Genomic DNA, 22333 nt, shown 5'->3' on the forward strand with positions numbered 1-22333 from the left:
AGCCCCAGCCCAAGGAGGGCTCGTCGCCTCACAGCGGGGTGCGCAGCCGTCATGCCACAGCGCCAGCATCCCTCCCGGGCTGTGCTGGGGACCCCTCATCCCTCCCGGGCTGCGCTGGGGACCCCCATGCCCAGGGATCCCCCCTGCTCCCTCCCAGGCTGTGCTGGGGACCACCCCTGGTGACCCCCATAACCTTGCTGGGGACCCCTTATGTCCTCTCCTAAGCAACCCTCCACTCTCCCTCGGTGCTTTTGGGGATCCCCTGTCCCCAGCCCCTCCCAATCCTCTTCCCTCTGCTCCATCCAGGGTACCCCAGCCTTGCCCCCCCCCCCTTCCATGCAGTGAGGTGCATGTAGGGTGCCTGGCCACAACCCCCTCCTCACCCTTCCCTGCAGGTGGGGACCCCAACCTGCACCCTCACATCCCCCCAGGGGCCCTGGCACCCACCGCCAGCAGCGGTGTCAGTCTGGCTGCCTACGGGGGAGAGGAAGGGGTGGGGGGGCTGAAGGCAGCAGGCTTTGATGCGCCAGGGGGAAGAGGAAACCCAGATTTTCTCTTGGTTGAAAAAAACGTTGGTTTAGGGTGACCCTGTGCTTTCGGGTCCCCAATACTCAAATCAACCTTTCCGCAGTCACAGCACCGGCGCCAAAGCTTTCTTGGCGGCAGGAGAGCAGGAGGGTCGTTGTCCCCTACGACAGGAGGGCGCTTTTCAGGAGCATTTTCTTGTCAGGCGTAAGCTTTTTCGGAAAGCAGATGTCGAAGTAGATGAGGAGGTCACCCTTGCGCCGAGGGTCCCGGAGCAGCGGCATCCCCTCCCCCGGCACCACTTTGCAGTACTTGGGGCTGCAAAGCCAGGGAGGGGGCTGAGAGGAGCCGCAGGAGGATCCTGACGCGGAGCTGCGGCACCGAGCCCCACGCACACGTCCCAGCAGGTTTCCTGGGGCAAGTTTGCTCCTCCGGCACCAAGCGGTGGCCCGCCCTCGCCCTTCCAGCACCGTGTCCCCCAGGCTCCTCACCCCCCAGCCTGGGCCATCCAAGCCCTCCCCTCACTCGCGTTTTCCACCCCGCCCCCACCAAGCCTTCTCCCTGCCTCTGCCACCAGCACCACAGCCCCAGAGCAGAAGAGCGGCCCACCGGGGGCCGAGGAGGAACGCTGAGGTTCCTCTAAGCTCTTCACCTCCTTGGGTGCCAAGCTCTGCAGAAAAGCCCCCTGTGCCCCCCTGGCCATTTGCCCCATGGCACCTACTCCACGATGTCGTTGATGGGGACATTCAGCAGCCGCCCATCCAGCGTCCTCACCTCCACCGAGCAGCCGACCAGCGCCTGCGAGGCAGGGAGGGGAGCGGGACCCGGCTGTGTTTGCAGCCCCAGAGGCAAACGTAAAGCAGGGCTGGCTCCAGCCCCTCGCCTGGCACTTTACCTTTCCCAGGGGGACGGTGGCAACGTAAGCGAGGTTGTCGTCAGTTCTCTTAAACCTCGGGTGGGGTTTCTCTCGGACAACAAAGGTGATGTCAGCCGGAATGACGTTTGGGCCCTAAAAGTGAGGAGATGGGGGGGGGGGCGTGGAAACGATGCCTGGAAATGGTTTGATGTAAACCAAATTATTTTATACAGGGAAAGACAACACAAATGCCTGCCCCTTTGTGGCTGCTTTCAGCTGTCTATGAAAAAGTGAAAGGTATTTTCTTCCTTTAAGGAAAAAAGGAGGCTCTGATAAAAGACTCCTGCTCAGCCAAGGGAAATGAGACGGGGTTTTGCAAAGGCAGTGCCGGGCAGAAACCCACTTCTTTCAATTATTTTTTTTATCTATCCTAAGGAAAATCCAGGCAGGAAGCACGCCTGACAGTGTTTCTGAGCACAGTAACACCGAACCGCTCCGTTAGCCATGCTGCCAACTGCCCACAGCAGTGGGAAACCTGCAAAGAGCATGCAGCCGGTCGCCAGGAAACCTGGCCCAGAACTTCACGCCACAGTCATTACCTGGTCTCCTTCCTTCTCAAAGGTGACCCTGGTGCCCTGCTTCCACCCTGGCTGCACCTCGATCGTTAGGATCTTATCCCTGATTGCGCTCGTTTGACCATCTTCATTCATCACCTGCGGGGGATAAGTGGGTTAGAAGAGCTGGACCCTGTCTGCAGAGGTGGGTCTGTGACTGGGTGGGAGCTCTGCTCCGCCGTCAGAGCAGCCAGCACCAGGGACGGGTTCCATCCCAGGCTGGACCACAGCCCCGCAGTGCTGGACACTGCTCCACAGATGGAACAGACACCGCTGCGCTGAACACTTTGGGCTGGAAGGGACCTTCCAAGACCACCCGGTCCCACCCCCTGCCAGGGGCAGGGCCCCCTCCCCCCAGCCCAGGCTGCTCCCAGCCCCGTCCAGCTCCCTGTCCCCATAGCCTAGTCATTTGTGATGGGATGCAGGAGGAAGGATTTGATGGCAGTGATGGCTGCTGGGTTGCTTATAGCTCTGCCACTGGCCTTGTGACCTTGACCGAGTGACTGAGTCTGCTCTGGGCTCCAGATCCTGATCTGAAGGGGAACCATGGTGGGGAAAAAGAGGGGCTAGGCAGAGCTGCTGGCATGCAGTGCTGGTCCAGGGCATGAGCACCCAGGACCTGGAATGCCTGTGGATGCTGCAGTGCTTAGTGCTTAGAAGAGGGCAGCTGGGCAGTGTGGGTGCTCTCTGACCCTCCTCTGGGATAAGGGGTTTTTCTCTTTGTAGCTGCGGGAGATTGCCAGCCGCATGGCCCGGCTGCAGGAAGCCCTGAATGAGCTCTCGGAGGAGCACAACGTGACCCTGGCACAGTCACGGGTAAAGCAGGGACAGCTGGAGGATGAGCTGTGTGCTTCCCTGCAGGAGAAGGTGAGGGGGTTCTGCCTGGGTGGTGAGTGCCTCCTGCTCTTGCTGCTCCTGGGAAGGGTTCCCTGCCATGCGACAGGCTGCTGCCCTCCCCGTGAGGAGAGAAACCCTGACCTTGCCAAGAGCTGGTGTCAATTTAAAGCTGGGTGACTGTGCCTCTCCTTGCTTGGTTCCCTTGTGTTGCACTGTGCTCTATCCCATGTCTCTGTCACCAGAAATACTTGGAAGAGAAGATTGAGATTCTGCAGGGGAAGATTTCTGTGCTGGAGGACCAGCTGGCCAAGCTGGAGGACTGCAGCACCCAGGAGAAGGGAGAGGTCATGGGTGACGTACTGAAGGTACGGCTGGGTCTTGAGAGAGCCTCTGGCTCCCACAGCGAGGGCAGGCAGTGCTGGGATGCAAAACTAGCTGGAGGGGGTGGCAGGTGCTGGAGGAATGCACGGCAAAGCCATGCAGGGCAGAGCCAGCTGCTCTCTGCTGTTGGATGGGGGTTGTGGGGCTGAGCACACTGTGGGGAGCCCCTTTTGTGCTGAATTTAGAAATACTGCTCCTGGGTAGCTGCTGGCACCCCCAGCCTCCCATAGCAGTGATCTGTTGTGGAGGGGGTGGCTCTGCGTGGTGGGAAAAGACTTCTGGTTTGAGAGAGCAGAGTGGCCCAAGGCTAAGGGGAAGGTGGGGTGTGTTGGGGTGCACTGGGGGTGCTGGGAGGGCAGGCAGGTGCCAGGCAGCTCCCATTGGGATGCAGTGCATGGTTCTCCAGTGAGAGTGTAGGATGCAGCTCAAGTAACACCTGTGTGTGTTGTTTTTTCCCCTCCCTCCTCTTTGCTCTGCCAGCTGGAAGAGCTGAAGCAGGAGGTATCCAGCCTTGTCACTAAAGGGGCTGAGCTCCAGGCCACCATCCTGCGGCTGGAGGAGGAGAAGCAGCAGCTGAGTGACCTTGTTGCCAGCCTTCAGAGCTCCCTCTCTGAGAGCCACCAGGCCAGGGAGAGGCTGATGCAGGACCTGCAGGCATGGGAGGCCAGCGAGCCCAGCAGGCAGCAGGAGCGGGAAGTGGAGGCAAAGAAACTGTCTAGGGAGTTGACCCTGCTGAGTACCAGGCTGGAGGAGTCACTGCGGGAGATGGCACGCCGGGAGGAGGAAGCTGAATGCTTGCGTCAGGAGGTGGAACGGGCCAAGGCGGACTGTGCTGCTGAGCGAGCCTGTAAGGCAGAGCTGGAGGAACAGCTGCAAAACTCGCTCAATGAGCAGAGGGTGCACCAGGAGGAGCTGGCCCGATGCTGGGAGCTGATGAAGAAGGATGGGGAGCTGGATGAGCTCCGCCAGAAAAACATCTCACAGGATGAAGAGCTGAGGGACCTGCAGAAGACTGTCAGCGAGCTGAAAGGAGAGCTTTCTTTGGAGATGGCCAAGGAGCGGGTGCCCAAAGGGGACAAACTGCAGGGATTCTCAGAGGCCACCCAGAGCAGGGATGTGGAGGGGGACAACATCAAGGCTACCTGCTCAAAAGAGATGTCCCTCAAAAGCTTGGAGGAGAAGACTCATGACAGGGAGCAGGAAGCTGGCTTGAGCCAAGACCTTTACCAGGGGAAGCTGAAGGAGAGCCATGTGCTTAGTTTGCAAGTGGAGGAGCTGGAGCAGCAGGAGGCTATGGCCACCCTTGAGCCAGTGGAAGCCAAGGCGGAAATAGCAGAGGCTTTGAGGGAAGCAGCCCAGCAGCAGGAGAAGGCATTGGAGCTGCAGAAGGAACTACAAAAGGGCAGGGAGCTGACCCAGAGCGAAACAGCTGTCACAGCTGCTGAGAAGGAGCTGGCATCCCTCTCTTCTGCAGGGCAGGAGAAAGGCTGGTCCGAGGAGAGCTGGAAGGAGGAGCTGGAGAAGCAGCGGTTGACTATCAAGGCTCTGAAGAGAGACCAACGTTTCCAGAGAGAGCGGGAGGACAAGCTGCGTCAGGAGGTGAAGGTCTGCCAGGACAAGTGCCTCCAGAAGGAGCAGCAACTTGCTGCCCTGCAGCGGGAGTTGAACAGTGCCCAGGCGGAGTGTGCCTCCCTGGAGAGCCAGCACTGCCAGGAGCTGGAGCAGAGGGCGAAAACCCTGGCTGCTCTACAAGCAGAGCTGGCAAAGGCCAGGCTGGAGGCGACTGAAGTGCCATCCCTGCGGGAGCGGTTAGCAGAGCAGGACTGGGCCAACCAGCAGCTGCAGGCAGAGGCAGCAGAGCAGGCGGCACGGCTGGCAGGGCTGCAGCAGGCTGAGGAGACCCGGAGCCGTGGGCAGCGGTGGCTTGAAGCGGAGCTGGGCCGGTTCATGGAGCAGCACACGCAGAATATGAAGCGGCTGCAGGAGCTGGCAGCCAGCAGTCAGCAGGAGGCTGAGGAGGTATTGCGCAAGTTCGAGATGAGGACTAAGGAGTATGAGACCAGCCAGGCAGTGGTTCTGCAGGAGAAGAGGAGGATGACTGCTCAGGTAGGGGCTCCTGCAGCTGGGTGGGCTGTGGGTTGGGGGAGCTCCCCAGGAAAATGGGTATGTTTGGTCTTCTGCGCACACCTGAATCGCAGAAGGGTTTGGGTTGGAAGGAACCTCACAACCACCCAGGCCCCCTCCCCCCAGCCCCGTCCAGCCTGGCCTTGAGCCCTGCCAGGGATGGGGCACCCACAGCTGCTCTGGGCAGCCTGGGCCAGCGCCTCGCCGCCCTCACGGGGAAGGGTTTCTTCCTCACGTCCAACCTAAATCTCCCCTCTCTCAGCTTCAAGCCATTCCCCCCTGTCCCACCGCTCCCTGCCCTTGCCCAAAGCCCCTCCCCAGCTTTCCTGTCGGCCCCTCCAGGCACTGGGAGCTGCTCTAAGGTCTCCCCGGAGCCTTCTCCTCCCCAGGCTGCACAGCCCCAGCTCTCCCAGCCTGTCCCCACAGCAGAGGGGCTCCAGCCCCCTGACCAGCTCTGTGGCCTCCGACGGACCCGCTCCGACAGGTCCGTGTCCTTCTGATGCTGAGGACCCCCGAGCTGGACGCAGCGCTGTGGGGGGGTCTCAGCAGAGGGGAGCAGAGGGGCAGAGCCCCCTCCCTCGCCCTGCCGGCCACGCTGCTGGGGATGCAGCCCAGGGCACGGGCGGCTTTCTGGGCTGCGAGCGCACATTGCTGGGTCATGTCCAGCTTTTCATCCAGCAGCACCCCCAAGCCCTTCTCTGCAGGGCTGTCATCCCTGCAAGGCACAACCCAGGTGATTTGTGACACAAAGGTGTCCAGTGAGGGCTATGACTGCTCTGCTCACCCAGCCGTGTGCAAGTGAGCAGAGAAGAGGGAGAGAACAACTCATACTCCATGGCAAATTGGCTGTGGGTACAAACAGGATCAGATCGAGTAGGAGAAAAGTCAGGGGCTGGAACCAGGAGACAGGGACAGTGAGAGGGGGAGATACAGGTCACCAAAAGCACAAACAAGACACAGACAGGTGTGGCAATTAAACGGTGGGAGCCCAGAAAACGCTGTGCTCCTTCTCCACACCTCCTCTGAAATCAGCCCTGCCTTCCCACCAGCTTTCACAGCACCTCCCGTGCTGAATTCCCTTTGCCACGCCAGGAGAGGAGGGTACCGGCTGCCCGGTCGAGCGTGGCCCCCCTTCACCCCCACTGCCCCTACCCTGCGGGAGAGCTTAATCTTCTTGGTGCAGCCATAGAACAGGTCTTCAAGGGAGAGGTAAAGATCCCGCACAATCGGGGGGTCTTGCTTCATCGCTCCTCGTCCTCGCAGCCCTCCAAAGGGCAGGATCAACTCCGAGCCATCCTCAGCAAAGAACTCTGCATGAGTGAGCAAAGAGGCAGGGGGTCACCTTACTTGGATCAGAGGCCCCCCCCCCCCCCCCCCCCCCGGGGGTCTCCTTATCGTGGAAGCCGAGCACCCCAAACATGCCACCCAGAAGCAGAAGCTTCCCATCTGCTTCTGCCTGGCACCACCTTCCCCCTTCAGCTGAAGTGTTTTTCTCCAGGAAGGTTTTTAATCTTGCTCACAGGTTTACAAGTCTCACCAATCTGACCCCACCTTTTGATGGGAGTCCTCCTAGAAAAGGGTCACAACAGGAGCTGGGGAGAGCTGACAGCCTGAACGTGTGTCCCCAGGCCTCTTGCCTCGTGCAAGACTGGGGCAAGTCAGGCTCTAACCTCCAAGCACCAAAGGGACCTGAGAGCAGCTGGGCAGGGAAATATCCCTGAGCTTAAAGCTCAGAGCTGGCAGTGGCCACGGCATCACAGCAGCCACAGACAGGGCCTGGCCCCCCTGCACGGAGCTCCCCCACTTACCCGCAAAGGGGTTGTCTGCACCAAAGAACTCCTGGAAGACTTTGTCAGGGTTGTTGTGAAACACATAGCCGACGGTCCAGGGGTTGTCGCTGCCGAACTCCAAGGGGATGCCGCCTTTGAGCCCCTCTTCTCCAAACTTGTCGTAGATGCCTTTCGTCATGGCTTAGGGAACAAGGAGGAGTTGGGAATGGCCACACTCTCCCATGCTGGGTGCTGGGGGAGAGCCCCAGCCTGAGATCCAGGTTTTGCTTGGATGAAGGCTGGAAAGGGGGGCTCCCCATCACCTCATAGACAGCAGTAGGTGGGATGGAAGCAAGTGCATATGCCAGCTCTCAGCCTGCCTGTGGCCCAGAGAGCTGCTGCCACCTCCCTGGGTGTGCCAGCAGCCAGGGATTCAGACCTCCGCACACCTCTGGCCATACCAGAGATGTCGCTTCACGCCCTGTCCAGCCCCTAAAACTCTGTGGAAGAGAACAGTCTCCCCACTTACGGTTGCTGAGCACATCGTAGGCCTCTGCCAGCTCCCTGAACCTCCGCGCTGCCCAGGGCTCCTTGCATTTTAAAGGGTGGCTCTTCAGGGCCAGCTTCCGATAGCTATGAAGGGGACAGGGGGGAGAGCCCACCCTCACAGCCAGCCCCGGGGTGCCAGCACACCCTCAGCCTAGGCCGCTCCCTCCCAGGTGCTCCCAGGCCCCTCAGGCCCCTTTCCCTCCCCCATGCCCCTTCGCCCCCCCCTTCAGGCCCCGGGGCGGGGAGCGGGGGGGAGGCGAAGGGCAGCCACGCACCGGGCAGTCACGCACCGGGCCTCCCACCACCCCCCCCCGCCCCCCCCGCCCGGCCGGGGTCCCTCACGCCGCCTTGATGTCGGCGGCCGCGGCGCCGCGGCCCAGCCCCAGCACGGCGTAGTAGTCCTGCCCCATGGCGGCCCGCGCGCCGTTGCTATGGCCACCGCGCGCCGCTTCCGGCCCCCGCCGCGCGGGGCCCCATGGGAACTGTAGTCCCCCGCGCGCTTCCGCACTCCGGCCCAGCCACGACCTCCGGCCTTGCTCCAGCGGTTTTTTTGGCTTGTGGGGTTTTTTTGCCCCTTAAAAATACGTTTTCCTGGAAATCTTCCTCCCCGCACGGGTGTTACCAAACAAGCTGCTTCATTTCAGTCTATTCCGTGATACACTCACACCTCTTCTCCACTCATTTTTACTTCCCCCTACTCCAGAGACCACATTTGTTCAGCGGCGGGGGGCGGGAGGGAAAAATTGTCACCACACAAGATCTTCTCCAATGCCTCGGAGCTGATCGCCTTCAATTTGGACAGCAAAGCTGTGCAGGTGGTCCCTTACCACGTCCTTCTCCCCGCTGCCCCTGTGAGCGGCAAGTCCCCGTTGCTGCCCGGCCACCACACACACACACCTCAAACGCAGGGAAAAGAAGCTCGGGGGAGTTATCTGGACGCATCTCCCCACTGTTTGGCCAATCCAAACACTTAAAGGTCAGAAAGTTGGTATCTCCTCACTATTCCATCTCTGCAGCATGTGTAAATTTGCTTCTCCCAAGAAGCAACCTGGAAAAGAAGGGGACAAAAAAAAAAAAAAAGTCGTATTTAAGGAGAGCATTTCCCAAGTGACAGTTCAAAGTAAAATCCTCAGAGACCAGCTTTCCCTTTGGACTTTTACACAGGGAAGAGGTGGCGAGCATCTTGTGAAACAGCATTAGCAGGTTTTAAAGGACAGTTCAAGGTTTCCCCAGGAGCGCAGGAGCAGCAAGCGCTCACGCAAGGGTTCTCCTCTTAGATCTGGAAGGGAAAAAATTACTTTTCACACGTTTTTCATGTTCTGCTCATGCCAATGGGTTGTGCAGGTCCAATCTCAGCTTCCAGGTGAGGCTGAGTGTTAGCCTTGAGGGTGTGCATTGGCCAGGAGTGGAAGAACTGGACTGTGGAGCTGGAGCAGATTAAAACCAAGAGCGAATTCCCGCCTGCACTACCAGACTGAGCGCCCAGGGAACTGCTCCTGACCCTCACCAGCCAGTTCGGCCGGCTGCCTGGAAACGCCACTGCAAGACCCACTTTCTGGTCTCGAGTCACCAGGGGACAAGAGAAGACAGGCAGCACTGTGCAGTCAGCTGCTGCTTTTACCTTTACGATCTGCCCAGCACAATTCATTCACACTTTTTACAGAAGCACAGCTCTGCCAGAGCTACTCCACCGCTCTAGTTTTGCACCTGCACGATGGAGACAAGAGCCAGCGTACACCACAGAGGACTTGTTTATGAAACTCAAGATTATTCAGCTAAGAAAAAACCCTTAAACTTAAAAGTCAACTGTATGAAGGAACCTGTTGTGCGGGCTGCCAAATCCTGAGATAAAGGCAGCTGCCTGCTACCTGGCACCACCTTTCCCTACACCCTTTACATGTTATCCTTTTATATATTGCTCTCGGGCAGCACACCATGCTCCTTACCTTGTACACAGGGTCGCAGTCAGCTTCTGTGAGATCAATGACATAATCGAGGTCTTGCTGAACGATAAAGCAGGTTCCGTCACCTACACGAGCAGAACAGATACCAAGCAAGGAAGGAACATCAGCCAATTAGTGAAATAAGCCATGCTCTTAATTACAGGCACTAGCAAGTCCACCAGAAACACCTGATGACAGGGCATGAAGCCCCCAGGAAGATGGAAACATGCTGTGAGGATGGGAAAAGGCCCTGACAGTTGAGATGCACCTCAGAGGCCCCGTTTCGGAGGCACACAGGGGAGCTGAGGGCTGGAAATCACAAGGCAAAAAGCAACCATGTAACATATAGCTCCTACCACAGCACCTTTTTGCCACGGGTACTGTGTGGCCCTCTCTTACAAGTCACCCAGAGCTTGCATGCAGGAGGGCATTACCCAAAAAGCATAAAACTCCTCGATTCAACTATACAATTTCTACTGGCACAACACAGTGCTTGAGTTACCTTGGCTGGCAATAAATCCATCTCGGTAAGTGAGCAACGAAAGCACCGGTGCTCCTGACCTATGGATGACCTGGATCGGAGTGCTAGAAAAAGAAGAAACAAGGGATGGATGAGTATTATGGTCTATAGAGAAGAGCCCGTTCCAATGTGTGAAAGAAGAAAGTGAGCTTGCAGTTAGAAGATACGCGAGGCAAACACAGAGGACACGGGGACTCGATCAGTGGTTAGCAAAGAGTCTCTGTCCTCTAGCAGCAGACAAAAGTCAGCACTGGTTTTCCTGCAGATGTTACCAAAGCATCAAAATGGAAGTAAGGAGTTAGCTAGCAGGTGAACACCAATAAAACCTCCTTGCTGGATTACAGACACAGATTATCTTCATCAAGACACAGTCAAAAAAAAGCTTGGTGCTCATCCAGCACCGAAAGACTCTCCACCCTTTGGTGCCAACCCCTCCAGCCCCCACCCAAAAGCACCAGCTGGATGCCTCCCTGCTCACAGCTCACCTGTGACACTAATAAAAACAACTTAGAGCAGCTCCTGCCCTCAGCGACAGCGCAGTTCCAGTCCTATGTGGCAATGAGGATCAGGGTAAATGTTAGGATCCTTCAAAGACACTTATGTCCCACTGGTAAAAGGAAGGGGCCGTGCTTTTAGCAGGAGGAATACTGCTGTCAATGTACATATACATGTAGATAATCACACAGATACTCATCTATAGCATAATGTGCACTATATATAAATTTAAAAAGCAATAATTTGCAAGGTAAGGCTATGCCAAGAGCACGCCTATTCACAGATCAAGACTGGAAAGCTTTTCAGTAACTAGGAAATCTGCACCAAGCCTATAGTCTTTTAGGAGGCACTTTCCGGAAAACATCCCATCAGATCACCAACCTGAGCAAAGGTATCCTCCCCAGCACTCCCCAAGAGAAAGAAACGGCTGCAAGAAGCTTGGCTTGGGCCGTGTCCACCCTTTAGAAGGGACATTGTCTGCCAGCACCCTCAATCTGGCTCTCTTTTCCCGCAAAAAAAAAAAAATAATAAAAAAAATTTATTCTTTAAATACTGGCAGCCCCAGGCACGCACTCACTTGGTGTTTCTCACATCCAGCTGATATATGTTCCCATCCTGAGTGCCTGCTAGGATATAGGTACTTGAGAGGAATGTGCAGCAGTTGAACGCATCAGATCCGACGAAGAGGAACACCTGAGAATACAGGAACAAACCCAAGGATCAGACACTCACAAATGAGGATGCAGGACACCCAGGAGAAGGAAGCAATAATTCATTTAGGAAGTCAGTGCAGTCATTTTCATGAGTCACGGCACAAACTGGCAAACCCAGAGTAGGTTATTAACCCCTCAGCTCTGCTCTAAGAGGAGCAGGAGAACAGCGCTCCAGGATCAGTTCTGCCAAGTCAGCAGAGACAGCGCAATCAGTGAATGTTCCTGGGTCCCCTTTGGAGAAAGGCTGTGTCGATGACAAGTGAACCGATGCTGAGCTCAAACTAATCTTCAGACACCCATGGAGCAGCGAGACCAGATTTGCACGGCAGGTTGGCAAAGACCACTCCTTCCCGCTAGAGCTGCAGTCGTCGTTACAGAGGCTGCAGGTTTTTCCCAGGTGAGCCTCTGGCATCTCACTGACCAGCCTCGGTGAGCTTATCTGTTCCACCCTAATTTTACTCTTTGCCAACACCACAAGCAGTTCAATCTGCAACATCATCGGAAGCTCCTGTCCTACTGCCCAGGGCGGTCCTGATAGTAGCTGAGATCTACCAACTCCACTTCCCTTCACTAAGAGGAGAGAGACGGACTGGTGACCACCTGAGATACCCTTCACACACCACTTAAGACACCCGGCAGAATAAAAACTTTAAACCCTGGCTGGATGAGACAGCCTGCAGTTCTTGCTTTCACGGTGACATCTACTGGCCACTGTTTAAATACCGTTTCCCCCACACTCGGGTTAAATTGTAACCAATTCTTACTCCTCAAACCCCCACATAAAAATCTGGCCAGTAGGAAGGAGAGACAGCATCCCTGTACTGTACCGGGTTTTAGTCTCTCCTCCAGGAATACGTACAGGAGAGAACACTGCAGTACAACACCAAAGGCAGACGAGCCCTGCCCTGCCTCCAGCCTGGCTGACCCCTTCTGTGCCACATGCTGAACCTCACCATGGATCAGAGCTGGGATAACACTAACCAGTTTTTCCTGCCTAGTTACCTAGATAGGTAAACTATTCGGGTTTAACCCAGCTCGATTCCTCATGCCAGTGCTCTGCACAGCCACGTGAACAGCTGCTTACAAGCTGAAGAGCTGCTGCAGTGACAAAAGAAATGATACAAAGGGACTGGGGGCCCTGGAGCTGATTTTGCAGCAACATCTCCGAGCACTCTCCCAGGCAGGTACTCCTGATAGTCTCAGACTCCTTACCGGCTGCCTGCTCTGCAGTCCCACTCCTTGAAGCTTCTTGTCCTCTCGAGCCAGTAGCAGGATTTTCCCTTCCGTCCCAATCTCACGTTCACCTGACAAAAGGACAGCAGTTAATTCCAGCAGTGGCTACGCAACAAAGCTTGATGGTACCAAAACCAGTTTGGATCACCCCTGCCGAACCTACAGCAACGCTCCTCCACCTGCCCGAGACACCAGCAAGGCAGGCCAGTAACCAAGGAGATGACAGTCTTCGTCACTCAAACGGCTAGATAACACTTAATGCCTCCTCAGGACTGGAGTGCTCCATTCTGGTGACTCTAGTTCCCTTCCTTAGGTGGTACAAGGGCACAAGCGGTATGCCACGCACCTGGGATTATTGGTGACAAACCTAAGCAGTTCGGGACAGGGGAAAGAAGATGACTTTTAAGAGAAAGATCCTTACTAGGAGCTTTTTCAGGCGTGCCCAGGTTCAGCGAGTTGTCAGCAGTGCCCACGGCAATGCCATTGACAGGAGAGCCACAGTCAGCGATGACACCCAGACAGGCGGATTTTCCACAGTCCCAGAGACAGGCAGTGCCGTCTCTAGAGCAGGAAAGGACATTTCTCCCCCGATCCACAATGGCAGTGTCCAAAATACCTGCATCAAAGCAAAGGCTGAGTTCAGACAGACAGCATGGAAGGCAGACAGACAAAGCATCACATTTCCCAAGGCAAACTCAACTACATGCCCCAAGCCACTGTCCCCAGAGTGCCACCAGTCACCCAACGTGGGGTAGGAAGCCACAGAATCTAGAAAGAGGTAGTATGTGGAAGGCAGCAGCTCCCAGCAAAACCATACAGAGTAGAGCCACCACCTGCACAAAGGCAAGCTATTGCCAATAAAACGATGGGCAACGCCTTGTCTCAGACTGAGCCGATACCACAGCTCAACCTCTAACTTGGGCAGAAAATAGCCCGGCCCAATGCTCTTAAAATGCTACCGAGTCCAGCTCTGTATAATCCCAAAATTATAGGAGGGCAAGCAGCCACCATATTATCCAGCTACAGGAACATGAAAAGGGCAGTCTTTGCAGGTGCTAACATCCCTTACCTACTTTATTTTACTTTGGGCTGTCAAGTCTAGATCTGAAAAGCGGCAGCGTTTTTTTGGAAGGTAACAGTCAGACGGTTACAAGATTTAATTGACACTTTTCCTACAGAAGCAGTCATTAAACATGACAAGCTCAAATGACAGGACAAGCCAGGCAAACCAACTGCAGCAGCTTGAGCTGGAGTTGGAAGCAGTGAATAGTCAACTTCAGAGCCACTGGGAGCCGTTCGATCAAAGCTCTGTTACACTGCCTGCCATGTTTTGTTCACGGGACATTGGAGGCAAAGTACTTTGAATCCACACAAACAGATCACATGAGAACAAAGGCAGGTTCAGTGCAAGATGAGTTTTCGAGCTAATAAAGTTTTGCGCAGCCAGCCACGTGGCTTAACCTTTTCAATAAAGCCTAGGACCTTGTGAGACAGGGAAAACAAAGAGCCTGTACAGAGCAGTTACTTGCTCAGGGAGGAGATAATTTGGCACAGGGTTTTGGGCATCTGATGCCACATCCACAACTCACTTGGACTTGCTCACCATCACCCAAGCCGTTCAAGTTGGCATCCCTTAGGAAGCAACCACCTGCTGTGACAAGACAGTATCACTGGCCACTGTGCTCTGGGCCACGTGTAAACAGGAGTAAAATGGGAGCCTGCTTAAGTGTTACGTATAAACACACATTGCTTCTGAATGAAGGGTCCTGGAAACCGAATCTCCTTTCAGGAGATTAACAGAGCCTCTGTCCAGAAACTTGCTTTGATGGCAGCTCTCAGGAGCCTTTCTGGGTAGCACATTTTCCATTCCTCACAGTTCTTCTCCAGGACTAAGACACTGTCAACTGGAGGAGTTTGTAGCATACAGCCTGAATGCAAGGAACCGCACTGAACTCACCACATAAAGGTGGCCAGTGCATCCTCTATGCGAGGACACAAGGAGGGTGAAGAATTTACTCTCATCTTCAGCAGCAAGACCAGCTGGACATCTGCCCTTGGTAGAAGGGTGAACAAGCTTACGCCAGCCCTTCTTAACAAATAATCACTTAAGTATCCTCGCAGCTGCTCTTGTTCTGCTTTACTGACTTTCAACAGCATGTGTCCTCGAGGCAGGTAACTGCCTGTCTGAGTTTTGCAAGTCCATAATAAACTGCTACATGGTTTTTCTGGGCAAGACAGGAGAGGGAAAAAAAAAAAAAAAAGAAAAAGAGGACTCTGAACGTGAGCATGGTGATCTGGGTGCAAGCAGAAGGCATTCCCAGTGCAGGCACCAAGGCTACCGAATTCAGGTCAGAGCTCTGGAAAGCTGAGGCTGCCCTGCAGAAGCAGAATGCCCCCTGCCTCCATCTCTGGCACTCACAACAGGCTAATGGACTGCATCCTCCCTCTTTTTACCTTAATTACAAGGAAAACACAGGCTGGCGAGCAAAATTTCATCTGCTCAATACAACAACTACTAATCTTTTTATTCAAGTTCTGGGAGCTTGAAAAACATACTTTGGACATCTAAGACAAATGCACAGCACGGTGCAGCAGGCTGGTGACCGAACGTTAGCCCTTGGGTGCACGGCAATTATACGCACAGCGGATCAAGCATTTTAAAGGCTAAATACTTCGTACCTCCTTTGTGACCTTTAAATGTTACTACACAGCTGGCATCTTCTGCTGACCAGATCTTTAGCTGGGCATCCATTCCCCCACTCAGAACAACAAGGCCCGATGGGAAAAACCTGCAGCAACTCACATCATACACATGGCCTTCCAATAGTCTCTGGAAAAACAAAGAACTGCTTGTGATTTCCATTCTTAGCACCCTTGCATCCAGCAATTTTTGAACTATACCACTGGAAAACTCCACATTCCCATGTGGGCAGAGGATTAAGCTCAAATCCTCTGGGTTTGCGTTCCTGGAACGGACTTGTCTGAATTCAAGGCAGTCAAAGGGGTAGCAGGTACACTTTGGGCCTCCTTCTACCATTTGAGTAGCTAATTACATAGCAAAGGGCTCTGCATTTGTTTCTAATTACAGGTTAAATGTCTTTATCCTTTGCCAAACAAGCAGCTGACTGTCAAGCTCCACAAGAAACACCTTAACTAGGAAAACAGCTAGCCATCACATGGTTAATCCATCACAGGCAGGGGTCTCTTCTCCACACCTCTTCCCTACTGCAGAAAAAACATCAGTGCTTGTACCACACAGGTGCTGCCAGTTACCTTCTGCACTCCAGCTGTCATTCCTAAGTCCCCATTCCGATTTTCACCCTGGGACTTCTCTCTGGATGGCTGAGCACCATTTCCCTTGGGAAAAGTCATGCTTCCCAACAGGCTGGAGTTAAAACCTCTGAGATGTCAATGTTTAATTAGCTTTTCATTCAAAAGCCAGATTCTTGCCCACCCTAGACCACAGTCTGCAGACAACCTGACCAAAGTCACGGCCAAATGATTTCAGTAGTGTCACAGACAACACACATCATCAGAGCTAAATGCTCTTACTCTTATTTCTCCATTTGCAGCCTGCCAGATTTTCATGGTCCCATCTGTGCTGGTAGACACGCCAAGCCCTCCACCACTGGAAATATCAAGACAGGTAATCTGCAGGAGAGTAAAAACACCAAGCATTAGCTTTTTATGGCCCTGTATATAGATATTTCGGCTCAAGAGCTTAACTCTGTACTGGGGGAGACCTGCTAAGTACATCACTCAGCACTATTATCTCCCTAAGACATACTGCTGAACTCATTTAAAATGCCCAAAAGACTTTCCATACTCCTAGCTAAACAGCTTTAGCCTGCTAATATCCCAATCTTTAAGCAAGGACTTCACAGGCTTTCTTGCCTCACCCTCTCAGTGTGTTTTGTGAGATAATAAGCCCTTAACATACCAAAAAAACAAGTGGATCCTGAACAGCTGAGGTTTTCTAGAGGACAAAGACAGCATAAAAAAAATCTCCTCAATATATTTGTTTACACAGATTGCTGCATTCCTCCTTCAAGGGCAAGCTGCTGATCTGGGCTGACCTGCAGCCAGGGCTCAGACAGTGGGTGACTGGAAACAGGCATGGGGCACCCCAGATTTCTTGTCATTTCCCACAAATTTGACAAGAGAGAGTGTTGCTCTCTGCCTATGACTCTGCAGAGATCTGCAAGGCAAGGACAAAAAAAAATGCTGAGTCAGAAGCCTGCACAGACAGCAGTTTTATTTCAGATTTACCCCAGGTGAAGCAGAAATCTGGATTTTTCTAGCAACTCCTGTAAACAGAGAAGAAATGGAGCCAATCTCTTCCACACTAGCTCGAGGTAACTGGCCAGCTTGTCAGCACCCTGACTCACAAGCCCACAAGACATTGTTTGAGATAGTTACGAAGCCAACGGCACAGCCTGAATTTTCTGAAACACCGACTCAAAACCAGTTCCTTATGAACACAGGCTAACTCCTCACACAGTCTGTCACACTAAGGTATTAACAACTGCCTGCTTTGCATAAACACTGGGACAGCCGAATACTTTTGAATAAGGCAGATGTTGATCTCATATTCTTGCAAAAGGGTGGCCTTTTCTGTGATGCCAGACATTACTGCTGCCATTTAGGAAAGGCAGATGTATTTCAGTCATGCATGAAATAAGGTAACCGGTATTCTAGCCTTGCAAGAAAAGATTACATCTTCCAAGTGACAGACAGATTTCCAATATAGACTGCAGCAACACTGAACAGGCTCAAAAACCCCCACAATTATATAGGTTTTGTTAAAGCAAACGTTAACAGTAGTGTTGTAGCCTACAGAAAACATTAAAACTATCACAACTATGCAGTAGAACAACTGCCTTGCCTTGCAAGATTTGGATGCTGGAGTCACACTGTCATTACCTCCAAAAGATTCCTAATAATTGCATACGGGGCAGGGATGAGGTTGCTCATCTTCATCCCAGGCTTCAGATTAAATGCTTTTCTGAACAACTAGCTATTCTCAAACAGGACTGGGCTTTGTCAGTCCTCTTGTACGTGCTCAGCCTTCGCTAGCAGCCAGCCTGAAGGGACAGTTGGATTTACTACTATGTTCACAGGGAAACCCAAAGAGACAAGTGAATTGAGAGATTTTGCCAAGAAAGATGACAGCTACAGGCCTGAGATTTAAGGACAATACCCTCAGGCAGACCAAGTACATAACAGATCAGCATCAATCTCCAGCTGTTAAGGAGGATGTCGCGCAGCATCCTAATGCTGCATGTGCATCAGTCAGGGCTTGTGGGGACATGATATACCATGTCTCAGTCACAAGTTCTATCCAAGCAAGAATCAGACTGAAATGCTCTCCTGAAAAACTCTGACAGCTCAAATCACAGCTAATTTTAACAGGGTGCAGGATCAATACTCAACCTCCACTTGAAAAAAAAGCCTGGGATTAAAACAGGAATTGCAAGATTTAGTAGGAGTAGAAGGTTCAGTCATTACAATGGCCATTAAGTGCATTTAGTTACGTATCGGTAATGTGAGAAATACATTGGTAACGTGAGTGGCATTTTACGTAACAAACCAATCTGTGGTAATTTGCTCCCTAGTTAAAAAGAAAAATAAAAAGCCTGTGAAAGTCATTCTAGCAGAAACTAAAAGCCTCACTGATGTCTGACAGATCTGAAAATTTTCAGGATATGCATGTGAACAGGCAAGGCCAAGCACGAGTGCTTAGAACAAGAGGCAGCAGGTAAAAAAGGATAACTGAAGCTTAGTCCACACCAGCTTTAAACTCATCTACATATTAATAGATATTGCTTCAGCTGCTTTCCAGAGGAGAGCTCTGCAGTGCAGCTGTGAGCCATCACACCCATTTGACAGCAGACTAAACACTTACACATTTCCATTTTGCTGTGCTTTGAATGTTGATTCCATTTATCACACAAAAGGGCAGCTGGGGACCCTTCAGTAGCACAAAGCTCAGAGAAGTGATTCACCTCTGTCTCCAGAGCTGCCTCACTGCCAAGCCTGTCTCTCAGCAGAGTCCCACTTCCTCTTAAAACAGCTGTAGAGATGTGGAATTGCCTTTACGTCAAAATGGGCCTTGATTTATATTGCTTTTGAGCTTTCATTAATAGAGACTGACTTTTCAGCATTTTCAGCTGGGTTTACTGCAACAATGTACTCAGTAAATCATGAGACAAGTGTACTGAAACATCTCCAGGAGTCTTCAGGGGACTCCCTTTAAGGCAGCTGGCTGTACCTGCAGGCTACACACTCCCTACTTTCTTGGATGGTTTCCACATGGGTTAAGCGCTCAGCAAAAGTGCAGACTACTTTCCAGCAAAGCCAAGTCATGTGCTTCTCTTCAGTAAAGAAATGAGATTTCAGGTCAGAGCCAGCCTTTCTGTACTGCTATTTAGCGAAAAGCTGTACTTGTTGCACCCTCAGATTGATGGGGGTGCAATAAGAAAGAAGATTACTCAGCAAAACTAGCAGGACTGCTTTTAAGTAAGCGAGAAGTTCACATAATTGATTAAGTTTTCTAAATACAAGCTGGGCCTTTTTGGCCTCTGAATTCCCATCAGGCCAAGATGAGTTTACATAACACTCAATTCCCAGCCCCGCAAACAAATTAATTTGGCAAATATCAGATAACTTCATTACACAGGAGCAAACAGCTGCTGCAAACTGGGTATAGATTTGAACCACAGACAAAGAGTTCAGTACCTGGAACCTCTTATTTCTATTTTTGGTTTTGACAGATTAATTCACACATCTTATTCCTTTCCAGGGAGATCTGTCATGGGCCTGAAGTGAGCAGAAATGAGATTACAGGCAAGAAGACAGTCTAAAGAATTTTAGACATTATTATTGGGGTGTAAACAGTTACAATCAAGTTTCGCAAGCTTCTATGATCTGATATGTTTTATTACCTAGTTCACACACAAAGAAAGTCACACTGTAGGCCACCGCTCACAACAAGCACGCAACAATCAGAGAAATATTGCGAAACTTCACTGTCACTTCCCGTTATTTCCCAGTCACTTCACAAGGTTACTTACACTTTTCTGATGAATCCTACAAAAAGTTGTGTACGGGGCCAGGAACTTCGTGGACACATTTTCACGAGGACAAGAAATAAGGATGCTTTTCTAGGGGGTGAAAGAGAGGGGGAAAAGAATTAGAAGTGCTATTAGTCCTACTGAAACACAGAGGCTGCCACAGTAGATCTACCATCTGGACCTGGCTGTGGTTTCTCACAGCCTGAAAACAGATGGAAGGTGCGGTGCTTGGCTCAGCTCCTTGGGCTTCTTCAAGAAGACGACCCCGGATGGCAAGAGCTGGCTGCTATGGCCTGGCCAGCCATGCCACGCAGCTCCACCCTGACTATGGGATGCTACGGACCAGCTCCAGGGTGCTGCACAGGTGGGAAGCCCAGGAAAACTAGAAAGATCCACGCAAGGGAATGGGCGACAGCTTTAAGCTGCTATTTTGACTGTCATAAGAGTATGGCCCCCTCACGCGTGGAAGGCGGTTACTGCCCCCGGCTCTGCCCCAGCCTTGGCACCTTGGTGACCTCCCCAACCACGAAGCCTTCAGAAGCAGCGATGTCAGGGACGCCCTCGGTGCTGAGCCCACGGCGGGTCAGGCTGCCATACAGGGTCGGCTTCCCTGCGAGGAGAGCAGACGTCAGGTCGGCCAGCCCTCAGCCCCCGAAACCGCCTCAGTTCACCTTCCCCTCCCCCTCCCTCAGCCACAAAGCGCCCCCCAACCGGCCTCCTCTGCCGCCCTCTCCCCCACCCACCTCTACGGGGCTCCTCGAGGCCCTCAGCCGCCTCCCTCCGGGGCCTCCCCAGGCCCCGCACCACTCACCAGGGCTCCGGCAACTCAGCCAGGCCTCACCCTCGTCCCGCCTGCAGAGGGAAAGCGCGGCAGTAAGTGCGCGGCAGGAGAAGGGGGCCGGGGCTCGGGGCAGGGAACCAGCAAGGCAGTACCCACCCCAGCGCCTGATTCCAGTCGCTCTGGATGCGCAGCGTCGCCGCCATCTTGCCGAGGCATCCACACCCCCTTCCGCCTCCTTTCTTCCCGTCAGCCCCCGCGGGGCAGAAGCGGAAGGAGAGGGAGAAAGCGCCCTCCAATGAGCGAGCGCTCCCGCCACCGCGCCCCGCCCCGGCAGGAACTGCCCCGGCACCATCCTTAAAGGGGCCGCTCTGCTCTGCTAGGCTGGTACGGGGGGACTGGGGGTGGTGTGGAGGGCGCTGGGGGAGTGCGTGGGGGAGGCGCTGAGTGCCTGTGGGAGGGGCATGGAGGGTGCCAGGCGCCCACTAGGAGGGCGTGGGGAATTTGGGGCACCAGTGAGGCGGTGGGCGGCAGCTGGGGGGGATGCTGGGCACCCATGCGTGGGGGTGAGATGGTGGGGGGCGGGTGTGGGTACCCATGGGTGGGGATGGGCAGGTGTGGGTTAGGTATGGTGCTGGGCACCCGTGGGTGGGGGTAGGGTGCACGGGGGAAGTGCTCTGAGCACCCACGGAGGGGATGGACAGCTCCGGGTAGGGGAGGGTGCTGGGCACCCATGGAGGCATGGGGGCTGAATAGGGGGTGCTGAGCTCCACCTGTGGGTGCATGGAGGTTGCTGGACCCCCCGCAGGGTGTGGGAGGGGGGTGCCCCCCCCGGAAAGGGTGCTGTGTCCCATGCAGGTCTCTTCAGGGGAAAGCACCTGCCACCGGCCACCCCCTGTAGCCCAGCGAGGCCATGGCGAGGCCGGGCCATGCCAGGAGCCACCAGCCGCTGGAGGAGACCGAGGAGGCCGAGGACCCGGTGGACGCCATGATCTCACGGACAGGCTGCATGGCGCAGCACCGGGAGCTGCAGGAGTGCATGGCGGCGCGGCAGGACTGGCGACACTGCCAGCCCCAGGTCCGGGCTTTCGGTGACTGCATGGCCCGGCGGCAACGTGCCGAGGAGCTGCGCCGGGCACCCAGCCTGCACCCAGCCCACCCGTCACCCACCGGGGAGTGACAGTCACCTGCTCCCAGCACCACAGGCCAGCCCACGCTCAGCACCCCAGGGGTGGCTGCATCATTTGACCCTTTTTTAATATTACTTCTTATTCAAGCGGGTGGGTGTGCCGGTAAATCTGTGTTCCGTTGTTGGGAAATTAAATCTGGTGGCATTCATCATCCTGGCCAGAGTGCTCGTCTCCATCCATTGCTGCTGGGGATAACTGGAAGCTCAGAGGGGTGAGATGGGGATTTCCAGCCCAAACTGGGAGGGTTCATGGCACCCAGGCTAGGTCAACAACCCTCCCATAGATTTCTACACCGCGTCCTTCCCTGCGCCATCCAGAGGTTTCCCCTCTGTCTGCCATGGGACAGGATTTTGGGAGGGATGTATCTCCTGGGAAGCCCCAGGAGCATTAGGGATGGGGGGGAAAAGGGAATCTTACAGAGTGGGATGCTCCTCTAAACACCACGTCCTAGCAAATAAGCTATGAAAAAGAAAACAAAATCGGGTTTTGTAGGCTGGGAAGGCAAGGGTGCCCTGGCTTTTGCCAAGGGGAAATTTCCAGGCTGTTTCCGAGGAAGCTGGGTGCTGGGGATGCTGAGGGGCTGGGTTCTGGCCGAAAATCACCACTGGCACAGGACCACAAGTAACATCTGGGGTTGCAGCCCTCATTTAGGGAAGAGTGCTAATTAATGAGGTATTTTTTGTTTTTTTTAAGGGGCTGCTCCTTAGGAAGAAAGAGGGGGAAAAAAACCCCA

The 22333-nt window shown here is 53.9% G+C and overlaps 3 protein-coding genes across 9 annotated transcripts; 1 reads left to right on the top strand and 2 right to left on the bottom strand.

The window, feature by feature from the left end:
- Positions 1–638: 638 nt before the first annotated feature.
- Positions 639–8347, bottom strand: DNAJB13 (DnaJ heat shock protein family (Hsp40) member B13). Of its 2 annotated transcripts, none has more exons than XM_040585236.1 (8): positions 8278–8347; positions 7636–7739; positions 7146–7307; positions 6490–6647; positions 1981–2094; positions 1421–1534; positions 1247–1323; positions 639–843 (listed from the first exon to the last, which is right to left on the bottom strand). In XM_040585236.1, the coding sequence occupies exons 1-8, from the start codon at positions 8292–8294 to the stop codon at positions 690–692; spliced, it is 900 nt and encodes a 299-aa protein (XP_040441170.1). In that variant the 5' UTR covers positions 8295–8347; the 3' UTR covers positions 639–689. The 2 variants fall into 2 exon arrangements, with proteins under 2 accessions (XP_040441170.1, XP_040441169.1); XM_040585235.1 differs by lacking the exon at positions 8278–8347 and adding an exon at positions 7998–8263.
- Positions 8314–20661, bottom strand: PAAF1 (proteasomal ATPase associated factor 1). 4 transcript variants are annotated; one of them, XM_040585231.1, is made up of 13 exons: positions 20570–20661; positions 20444–20484; positions 20139–20242; positions 19633–19722; positions 16112–16210; positions 15239–15389; positions 12981–13175; positions 12539–12630; positions 11191–11306; positions 10101–10183; positions 9602–9684; positions 8619–8703; positions 8314–8560 (listed from the first exon to the last, which is right to left on the bottom strand). In XM_040585231.1, the coding sequence occupies exons 1-12, from the start codon at positions 20614–20616 to the stop codon at positions 8626–8628; spliced, it is 1179 nt and encodes a 392-aa protein (XP_040441165.1). In that variant the 5' UTR covers positions 20617–20661; the 3' UTR covers positions 8314–8560; positions 8619–8625. The 4 variants fall into 4 exon arrangements, with proteins under 4 accessions (XP_040441165.1, XP_040441164.1, XP_040441166.1 ...); XM_040585230.1 differs by having other exon boundaries at positions 8314–8703; XM_040585232.1 differs by lacking the exon at positions 20139–20242 and having other exon boundaries at positions 8314–8703; positions 20376–20484.
- Positions 20662–20712: 51 nt separating this feature from the next.
- Positions 20713–21756, top strand: LOC121083376 (cytochrome c oxidase assembly factor 4 homolog, mitochondrial). 3 transcript variants are annotated; one of them, XM_040583732.1, is made up of 2 exons: positions 20713–20797; positions 21279–21756. In XM_040583732.1, the coding sequence occupies exon 2, from the start codon at positions 21324–21326 to the stop codon at positions 21588–21590; it is 267 nt and encodes an 88-aa protein (XP_040439666.1). In that variant the 5' UTR covers positions 20713–20797; positions 21279–21323; the 3' UTR covers positions 21591–21756. The 3 variants fall into 3 exon arrangements, with proteins under 3 accessions (XP_040439666.1, XP_040439664.1, XP_040439667.1); XM_040583730.1 differs by having other exon boundaries at positions 20714–20797; positions 21269–21756; XM_040583733.1 differs by lacking the exon at positions 20713–20797 and adding an exon at positions 20864–20933 and having other exon boundaries at positions 21269–21756.
- Positions 21757–22333: the final 577 nt, after the last annotated feature.

Source organism: Falco naumanni, chromosome 2 (genome assembly GCF_017639655.2).
Source record: "Falco naumanni isolate bFalNau1 chromosome 2, bFalNau1.pat, whole genome shotgun sequence".
NCBI classification, from domain to species: Eukaryota; Metazoa; Chordata; class Aves; order Falconiformes; family Falconidae; genus Falco; species Falco naumanni.